This window comes from Hordeum vulgare, chromosome 4H, assembly GCF_904849725.1.
Source record: "Hordeum vulgare subsp. vulgare chromosome 4H, MorexV3_pseudomolecules_assembly, whole genome shotgun sequence".
In the NCBI taxonomy this organism is placed as follows: Eukaryota; Viridiplantae; Streptophyta; class Magnoliopsida; order Poales; family Poaceae; genus Hordeum; species Hordeum vulgare.
The window spans coordinates 60,105,309-60,115,762 of NC_058521.1; the positions used below are offsets into that span (position 1 = coordinate 60,105,309).

A 10,454-nucleotide genomic window follows, 5' to 3' on the forward strand; every position below is an offset into this window, starting at 1 on the left:
ACCCCCATCTTTTTACCCTTGATGGCAACTACTTGATGTGTGCCTTGCCGCCCCTACTGTCACTCGGAAAGGTCACCACATGGCAGAACCCAAAACCAAGCACTTCTCCCATTGCAAGAATCATAGATCTAGTTGGCCAAACAAAACCCAAGACTCGGAGAGACTTACAAGGATATAAAATCATGCATATAAGAAATCAGCAAAGACTCAAATATATATCATAGATAATCTGATCACAAATCCACAATTCATCGGATCTCGACAAACACACCGCCAAAGAAGATTACATTGGATAGATCTCCATGAAGATCATGGAGAACTTTGTATTGAAGATCCAAGAGAGAGAAGAAGCCATCTAGCTACTAACTACGGACCCGTAGGTCTGCAGTGAACTACTCACGAGTCATTGGACGGGCGATGATGATGGTGAAGAAGCCCTCCAACTCGAAAGTCCCCTCCTGCAAGGTGTCGGGAAGGGTCTCCAGATGAGATCTTGCGGAAACGGAAGCTTGTGGCGACGGAAAAGTATTTTCAAGGCTCCCGTGATTTTTTGCGGAATATTTGGGAATTTATAAGCCAAAGATCTAGGTCAGGGGGCGGCCAGGGAGGCCACAAGCCTGCCCACTACCGCCTCCCCCCTGGTGGCGGAGTGGGGGCTTGTGGGCTCCCTGTAGCCCACCTGGCCTGGCCCAAAGCCCCCCTAATATTCTTCCGTTCGGGAAAAAATCATTTCGGGGTTTTTTCTTCCGTTTGGACTCCGTTCCAAAATCATATCTGAAAAGAGTCAAAAACACGGAAAAAACAGGAACTGGGACTTGGCACTGAATTAATAAGTTAGTCCCAAAAAATATATAAAAGGTACATAAAACAACCAAAGAAGACAAGATAACAGTGTGAAACCATCAAAAATTATAGATACGTTTGAGACGTATCAAGGTCCCACAACTCAAGGTTTAAAACTGAGATGAAATTGTAATTTTGGGTGTTGTGCTTTCCCTATAAACGACACAACAGATATTTTGCTATCTTCCATGCTAAACACATTATTGGTGGTTCTCAAATAGAAATATAAAGTTTACTTCCATCCACCATGCATACACAAGCCATGGATGACCAAATATATTAGTATAGCTACTTTTTTTATGCCAAGCACCCGCTAGCACCAATCAGAAACAAAAGTATCACATGATTAGTTGGGAGAACATATGTCAACCCAAGGAGATGGGCGGCTTGGGGGTTATAAATACCAAAATCATGAATTGTTGTCTCATGACCAAGTGGGCATGGAAAATCCTAATTGGCCAGGGAGGGGCATGGCTTCCTATTTTGGTGAGGAAATACCTAACCTCGGATGGCCTGGAACTACATTGAAATGTCAAGCTATCTCAGTTTGCGAGGGATAGCAAAAAGGTCCAGCCACCACTGCGGCTTGGAACCAAGTTCCGGGTATATAGTGGAAAGATGACATGTTTTTGGACAGATCGGTGGCTAGGGGAGGATATGCTACAGTTTGGGTTCCTTCAGCTATTTAATATCACTCACAACCCGACCACGAGGGTTGCGGACATGTGGCGCCAAGACCGGTGGGAACCACGGTTCCGCCGATCCCTTAGGCCTTTAGAAATTAGCGAATGGGAGATGTTACGCGACAAACTTTAGGGAGTGCACCTCACCTTTGGGCATGATGAGGTTATGTGGCGCCTTGACCCATTGGAACAATTCTCGACTGGTTCGTTATATAAGGAGATATTTAGGACTGGACCTCCCTGTGACCTATCCAGGATTTGGAAGGCAAGTCTCCTGGCCAAGATTAAAAATTTTCTTTGGCAAGTGGCACGAAATAGAATTGCGATGGAGACCAAGTCCAGAAAGGCAGCGGGCCGGGGGACAGCAAATGCATTTGGTGCGGAGAGAGTGATGACCGCGACCACATCCTTTCTCGATGCACCATGCCATGTTTCGTCTGGAGTGCCATTAGAGAGGTGACGGATTGCACTTGGAACCCGAGTGGATTTTCTGAAAGTTACCGTCTCGCAAATACCACGGTTGAGAGAGACCAGAGAATGGCATGGGTGGGCTTTGGGGCCATCGCTTGGGCTCTTTGGACCACTAAAAATAAGGCTTTGATAGAGGGGCAATTCATCCGACACCCAGCTGACCTATTATACAAATTGGTGTCTTTATTGCACATATGGAGACTATTGGCAAGATCCGGGTTTTAAATTTGCTACCTGGTTTGGTGTTCGGGTTTTTCGGGTTCAGGCTTCGGGTGTCGGGTTTTATGCCCGGCGTGATATGAATGTGCCATAGAAGCATAGTCTAGTTTGATGTTTTCATGAGTGCAATAATCATTGAACTTCTTGGTTGCAAATTTTTCGTAATTGGAAGGAAAGTTTTCTAAGGATTGTTGGAGGGGAAGTTGTGCTGATTATGCAGCTCACTAAAATAGTTATGAACCGACGTGTGGTTGGATGATTATAAGGATAGTGATATCTCCATTTCATGAGAGTTTAAGTCCTAGATTTGACATTGGTTCTCTCATTTTTCTGGATTTATTTTGGACTTCCGTCGATGTGCGTTCAGTGAGAGAAACGTCCCTATAGATTGCAAATGCGTTTGTGGCGAATTCGTTAATCGCAAGATGATGTGTCGACTTAGTTTCTCGGATGTGCACAAAGAAAAAGTGTGTGCATGCGTGCGTTCATAGGGGTAATTGTGTGCGCGTTTGTATGAATGTATGCGTCTGTACTATGTTTTAAAAAGGCTCACTAAAATAATTAGCATTTACGAAATTTGTTGAATCCTTTTTGGGCTGATGCTAGGTGTTAGCTGGCTGATAGCTCACAGTTATCAGCTGTCTTAATAACCGTCCAATCGTGCACTTCATAGTCGTTCGCTTGGTGTCCCGTGGATCGCACTTCACACATCTTCCTCTCGCGCAACACATGCACCACACACAACACCCACTATCTAACTCCAAGCATGTCCACCATCACGACAGTAGAGGCCTCGACGCCATCGGAGCTGAGATGGAGCACACACGGATGCCACCGGAGCTGCAATGTAGCGGCGGAACCGTCAACACTAGTATGCAACGGTCGTCGACGCTGTCGGAGCTGCGATGTAGCGACGCGCCGCCGCCATAGGTGTGATGGTGTTACAAAGCAGCATTCGCCACCAGAAGAAACCTCCAACAACACTGATAGGTGTTGGAACACAACGTAGCACCGCCTCGCCCTTGGAGCATCAGCGGGCTCTTAGTGGTGCTTCCTTGCCTGGTTGAAGCAGTGTGAAAGGAAGAGGCATGCCGATGAGATCTAAAGGAATTAGTCAACACACGGAGGGATTGGGGGGGATGCTTTGCTCCGGGTTTAAGGAGATAAGGCAAAAAGATTGAGCGGAGCTTGGCCTGGACGGGGATGGATGTTGATCGTATGACATTGGTGATACCCCTAAAGGAGACTGATTTTTGACAAAAGGAAGGGTTTTTTGGACATGGAGTTCCTTAACCCAAGCTCATATGAGCTTGGGTGAATAGTAAAATAAAAAATATATTAAAATAAAAATAAAAAAATAAAATATTTTTAATGACATTGACAAAAGTTTTCAACGCATGCAATTTCATCATGAAATGACATTTATAAGAGTCATGGCCAAAAGTACAAAATTTGATTTGCGACATCAAATTTTGTATTTTTAGCCACGGCTTCACATCAAATTTTGTACTTTTAGCCATGGCTTCTACAAATATCATTTCGCTATAAAATTATGCATGCGTACAATTTTTTTGCCAATATTTGTCACTGAAATTTTTTATTTTATTATTTTTTAAGTGCTTTTCTATTCTATTGTTCATACGAACTTATTTGAACTCGGGACTAGAAAAGTACTTTGGGGTTTTTCCTTTTTTCTGGCCCAACTCTCCCGATGCTCTCTCTTGTTCTAGTGTAGGCCCCTCTACGCGGCCTTATTGATGGTGTTCACCTGTATGCTGCTCATTTCCGTATAGCGCTCCCTTCTCGCGCACCCTTAAACCCCAGAAGCCTCCATCCGCAGCCCCCCACGAAAACCCTAGCCCGCCATGGCCCTCGCGCTCCGCCTCCGTCGGGCCCTCGCCGCCGCCTCCACCTCCGCGTCCCTCCTCCGTCCGACCGCCTCCGCCGCGGCATCCCCCCATCGGTCCCCCCTCCTCGCCCCCTTCGCCGCGCCGCTGCCGCGCCCGTTCCTCCCCGGCGGCGCCGCCGGCTTCCGGTCGACGGCGGCGGCAGCGGCACGGGGAAACTACGGCGGTGGCGCAGACGAGGCCAAAATCGACCCCGACGAGATCCTCTTCGAGGGGTGCGACTACAACCACTGGCTCATCACCATGGAGTTCCCCGACCCCAAGCCCTCCCGCGAGGAGATGATCGAGACCTACCTGCAGACCCTCGCCAAGGTCGTCGGAAGGTATAACGAAACTCCCCTTATTTCGTTTCTCGTCAGAAACCTGTGAATCGATCTGGAATTGGACTTGTCTCCGTGTCGAATTAGTCGTATTTCGTTTCTCGTCAGAAATGTGTGAATCTGTCAGGAATTGGACTCGTCTCGTGTCGAAGTAGTCTCAGAAGGGTGAGTCTGATTGCTTTTTATTTCTTGGGCCTTGTGTATGATTGGAGTGATTGAAGTCTGCGTATGTGTGGTATTCATTTGGTTATGATATATGGCCGTGCTGTTTAATTTGATTGTCGTTCCATTTTTATACTCCCTCCGTCCCAAAATAACTGTCTCAAGCTTAGTACAAATTTATATTAGAGCTAGTACAAAGTTAAGACACTTATTTTGGGACGGAGGGTGTATTAACAAACAGTTACGATACTACTAATCTGTAGTTGCAATTGCTGGAATCGTTGAGCTGCTTTGTTGGTGGCAGTCATGTTTATTTTGGTGGCTCTGGATCTAAATTGTGTCAACAGAGTTTGATTTTTGTAATAATGTGCCTTGTTCAACTTTTGTTGAATAATAATAATGTTTGAAAACTTCCTTTGCTCGATGGCTCCGGTGGTTTAGTTGTGAATGATACAAAAATATAATTATTTTTATGTCATCAACAATTTTGAACTTAAATGTTAATATGTAGTTTGATACACTTATGTCAAGTTACATCGTTTTGTCTGGGGCATCTTTTTACGGGTGGTGATTTGAAGTATTCAAGATATTCTAATTCCACTGCTATTTATAATTTCCTGATTGGACCAGCATGCATTTTTCACAATCCAACCATACATTTAATCCAGGTTTTTTAGTTAAGGCACTCCATAACTAAACTGGACGTGGCCCACTAAGCAGAAAATATTAAAAGTAGCACCTCGAGATTGACCTCAAACTAATGTGTACTCGCTGATTTGAGCTGTCAGATTTGTTGCTTTCTGTATGAAATTAGAATAGTAGTTAACTGGTTATAAGGGAAGTATAGAAGTATTTGATTTTGGAGGATGGCAATGGTATATATTTCACAACGTTTTGGTAAATATATACCTTGAGTCATTAGGAGATCTACATCTAGTATTTTGAATGAACTTTTAAGTTCAAGGATCCTTTATCTATTATGGTTTCTGCAGTATTTTCTTATTCATTGAATTTGATTTGATGGCCACTGTTGGCGAATGGTCTGTTTCTACACCAATGAATATTGTTAGCGAATGGTTCCCTATTTTTGATGGTTGTGTTTCTGCTCTTAAAAGGTTAAGTCATTGCTCTTGCCTAGAATTTGTTAAGCTGTTACCTATCAAATTGATGGCTCTGAAAGTATCTAGCGAAGGCATGCCGTTATTTACGATGCTAATGTTTCTTCTGACTGATGTGTAATTATCTACTGAAGCTGTTATCAAATTGATGGCTCTGAAATTATCTAGTGAAGGCATGCCCTTATTTATGATGCTAATGTTTCTTCTGACTGATGTATAATTATCTAGTGAAGCTGTTACTGATCATATTGATGGCTCTGAAGTTATCTAGTGAAGGCATGCCCTTATTTATAAGGGAAACGTTCTAAATCTACCGCCGGATCTTTATTTTCATCCATCTCTTCCCCTGCATGACGCGTGTCCCAATGGAGCACAACACACAACTATCTTTATCCCGTCAACACGTTTCTTACCCGGGTCATCTTCTCAAACAAGGACCGTGTTACATCATCCTTTATGAAAAAAAAAGTTTCTGCAACATCACTCATCTTGCAAAAGTCCTTCCGCAACATCATTTATGTTATAAAAGGATGAAGATTAAAAAAAATCTGCAACACAACCCCTATTCGCTCATACGACACGTGTCTTGTGTGACATGTGCCCCTGACTCCTCATGACTCTCCTTAAATTTTCTGCAACAACACCAATGTTGCAGAATTTTCTTCCATAACATAAGCTATGTTTTAAAAAGTAAAGACAGCTTTTTTTCGCAGCAAACCTCTGTTTTAAGAAAAAAATCTGCAACAAGACCTCAGTTGTAAAAAAGTTCTGCAACACAGATCGTGTTTCCGAAAGATAAATAGTGGTTCAGAAATTTTGCAACAAGCATCCTGTTGCAGGACTTGTTCTGCAACACTGGTCTTGTTGCAAAAGAGAGGTGGTGCTCGTGGACGAATAGATCGGATGGCTATTCCCGTCTACATGCAACGGCCAGCGAGGCGACGGATGTTTTCTCGTTATCTGCAACAAGACCTCAGTTGCAAAAAAGTTCTGCAACACAAACCATGTTTCCGAAAGATAAATAGTGGTTTAGAATTTTTTCTCAACAAGCATCCTGTTGCAGGACTTGTTCTGCAACATCGATCTTGTTACAAAAGGGAGGTGGTGCTCGTGGACGATAGATCGGATGGCTATTCCCGTGTACATCCAACGGCCAACGAGACGGTGGATGTTTTCTCATAATCCGCCGGCCGACACGTAACGTAACCCAATTTATAATGCTAATGTTTCTTCTGACTGATGTGTAAGCAATGAAATAATAGCATTTGCAACATTTAGCTGATCTCTGAGTTCTCTTGTAGTTATGAGGAGGCTAAGAAGAGGATGTATGCTCTTAGTACAACAACATATGTTGGTTTTCAAGCTGTAATGACTGAGGAAATGTCAGAAAAATTTCGCGGTGAGAGGATGTGATACCTAGACTTATATTCTGTTTGAAATGTTTTGCTATTCTATAATTTAAGTACCTACTTTCTTTGCATTTTGATCAGGATTGCCTGGAGTTGTTTTCATCTTGCCTGATTCATATTTATACCCAGAGACAAAGGAGTATGGAGGTTTGTTCTATTCTTGTTCATAAATTACCGTTTAGTAGCTTCATATGCCCCTGATCTTATCTGTATGTGTGAATTGGTTTCATCAGGAGACAAATATGAGAATGGTGTCATAACTCCAAGACCACCACCTGTTCAGTATAGCAAACCGTCAAGGACTGACAGAAACCGCAACTATCGTGGAAATTACGAAAACAGTCCTCCATCGCAAGGTAATTACCAGAACAGCGCTCCACCCCAAGGAAATTACCAGAACAGCTCGCCACCACAAGGAAACTTCCAAGCGTACCGTCCGCAGCAAGATGTAAGAGGCCATGCTCCACAGCAGAATTACACACAAGCTGGACAAGATGGCAGAGGTTATGGGAGGAATGATTCTGCCGACCGTTCAGGTTACAATGCGCCTGGTGGGTACCAAGGGCGTGTAAATGAAGCCGGTCAAGGTTTCCAAAACCCACAAGAGCGCAGGAGTTTCTCGCAAGGACAGGCAGGAGATCTCAGGCCTGGTGGCCCTTCTGCACCTGGAAACTATGGTCAACCGCCTGCACCTGGAAACTATGGTCAACCGCCTGCACCTGGAAACTATGGTCAACCGCCTGCACCTGGAAACTATGGTCAACCGCCTGCACCTGGAAACTACGGTCAACCGCCTGCACCTGGATCCTACGGGAAGCCAGCTTATGGGCAACCGTCTGGATCGAGATATCCTGGAGGTAACCTAGGGGGTCCTGCTTATGGTGGAGACAACAGACAGGGTGCAGCACCTGCATATGGGGGAGATAACTCACAAGGGGCTTCCGATCAGTATCCTGGCCCAGGTGAAGGACAAGGGAACTGGCAGGTATAAAAGCATTGTCATATGACTTTTACTGGCACCGTGTACAACTATTGGATTGAAGTCCATCAATGTTGATTTTTTTGGTCCATAAAGCTTAAATCACATAATTATGGTGCCACCTAGTACTTCGAAAAAACCTATGAATATTACTTTATCATGCCTGTAGTGCTTGCCTACAAAGGGATTGGAGTTTGTATGTTGACTGTTAGATTTCAGTTTCAACATGTCTCCTAAGTGGACTAAATTTTTGTTCTTAAATGCTTGACCCATCTGCTTGGTAAAACATGAGAACAATGGACCCGCTGAGTTGTTAAATATAAGTGCAAGCATATATTAATTATTATTCAATCATTTATAAGGAAATCCTGGCGCATACATCAACCCAAGCTATGACAAATTCTTAGTCTGTTCCAATTTCTCTGCACACTCATTTGGCAGCAGCTGTTCTCCAGAGGAATATGCCTGTGGAAAATTGTGTCTGTAGTCTTGCTAATACTGTTATTATGTGGCTAATCACTGACGCCTCTTCATTTTGGTGTCGTGTAGGGTAGGCAGTAAGGACCTGATGAGAAGTAGCTTCATGAAGAACAAGGCATTAGTTGCTCTACTACTTGGAATGTAGAAATTTCCACCTGTAAAATAAACAACTGAACTACTTTATCGTCTCCTGTGGCCTGTATTATCCATGCGTGTTACTATTTCTTATAGCCATATATTTGCCATTTTGAAAGGTTTGTGGAGTCTGGAGCGGTCTCTGCTTTTGATGGATGTTTCGTGCCTTAGTTGTTGTCGAATATGTGATGTATTTCTGCAACTTGGATACAAGCACTAGAATTATTGCATCTGATGGTCCTCGCAAGTGCACTATACATACAAGTTGATGCCTAAAATTGCAACCTCAAGCAATATACTGGCTGTGATTGTTACTCGTGACCATTGGATGCGCATTGACATTCGTTATTCCTTTTCAAGAGATACCGTTTAGATGCTTTGATTGATCGATTTTAGGATTGGGCATCTCAATCCCTTCGGATGAGATTTCAAAAGATTTTGGTGGTCAACTTTCAAGATATACAGAATAAAATCTGCTTTTCAGTGGAATAATATTGCGACACAAGTCATAATGGGCAAGTGCAGTAAAATATACTCCATCTGTACCATAACGTAGTGCATATAGATTTTTTAAAAGTCAAATATAACAAACCTTGACCAAGTTTGCAGAGAAAAAAAATTCTTCCCGAATGCCAAATATTTATCATTAGAGTCAAGTAGTTTCATATTTTATATATTTGGTATGATAGATATAAATAGTCTTCTCCATAAATTTGGTCAACTTTTGCAAAATTTGACTTAAAAAAATTTCTAGATGCACTACATTATGAAATGAAGGGACCATGTTCTTTTTTATTAAACATACCTATGAACACACACAGGCACAACCTGTTTATATGAGCACACCCAAGAGACCAAATGAATAAAGTTTGGAATTGACGAAGTCACCACAGATATCATTTCCCATTGAACTAAAATTTTCTAAGAGCCTATAATAAATATTGGAAATGCAAACAATTTGGACAGGGTGGGCTGGTTCTACCACAAGGAACTTAACCATTTGAATTCTTTTCCCTCAATGACGCATAGGGTGAAGACCTCATCTCCTCTAGGCTCCGCCGGTCAGCCCATGAATTCACCTCCTTTTTGTCCGCCACCCCATGGACCGGTGGCGGCAAGGGAAATCCCGGTTCCTTGGCTTTCAGCTATTAGATTAGGTTAGGGGTTTTTAGTCCTCGCAGGGGCGACATTTGGACCGATGATGACGCTTCATCTTCGAGTTGGTTTTCCGAACTTTGATCCTCCTCGAGTTCGTCCGAGAGGACGGGTTCGACGAAGCTTCGGTGTAGATTTCTGTCATCTCCTTGTGATAGCGAGGTTAGGGTTTCTCATCGTACGTAAGCGACAACAAGATCTGGTGTTGGTCGCTTTCGATCGATTAAAGGGTTCGCCATCAGTGACTACCGCTCAAGGACGTTGGCCCTTAGGGGCATGCGCACGACTTCCTAACAGTCATCGGCGAGGTCAGGCCAACTTCAATAGAGAGCAACGACAGAGGCGCACCGACGACTCATTGACGATGGTAGCGGTTGTTCGGTGATCAAGACACCTCAATGTATTTTTATTATGTTTGGTATGTTCTGTTCCTCTCGTGAACTTCATCGATCTCCATGCTGGTGTGGTGGGCCATTTGGAATGAACGTAACGCAAGAATGTTTCGACGCGCACCTCCGCAAATCTTGCTCAACATCATTATTGTGATAGCCTGACTTATTAGGGATGATAGAC

The 10,454-nt window shown here is 43.5% G+C and overlaps 1 protein-coding gene across 1 annotated transcript; it reads left to right on the forward strand.

Moving 5' to 3' along the window:
- The first annotated feature begins 4,002 nt into the window (after positions 1 to 4,002).
- Positions 4,003 to 8,844, forward strand: LOC123447877 (DAG protein, chloroplastic). The gene is made up of 5 exons (XM_045124586.1): positions 4,003 to 4,446; positions 7,025 to 7,122; positions 7,214 to 7,279; positions 7,366 to 8,117; positions 8,661 to 8,844. The coding sequence occupies exons 1-5, from the start codon at positions 4,082 to 4,084 to the stop codon at positions 8,670 to 8,672; spliced, it is 1,293 nt and encodes a 430-aa protein (XP_044980521.1). The 5' UTR covers positions 4,003 to 4,081; the 3' UTR covers positions 8,673 to 8,844.
- The last annotated feature ends 1,610 nt before the right edge of the window (positions 8,845 to 10,454 follow it).

Bases quoted from the DNA above. Each gene is read 5' to 3' on its own strand.
- LOC123447877 (XM_045124586.1), top strand. From the start codon at position 4,082: ATGGCCCTCGCGCTCCGCCTCCGTCGGGCCCTCGCCGCCGCCTCCACC. The intron at 4,447-7,024 runs GTATAACGAAAC...GTTCTCTTGTAG, and splicing joins CTCGCCAAGGTCGTCGGAAG to TTATGAGGAGGCTAAGAAGA. The intron at 7,123-7,213 runs GTGAGAGGATGT...CATTTTGATCAG, and splicing joins AATGTCAGAAAAATTTCGCG to GATTGCCTGGAGTTGTTTTC.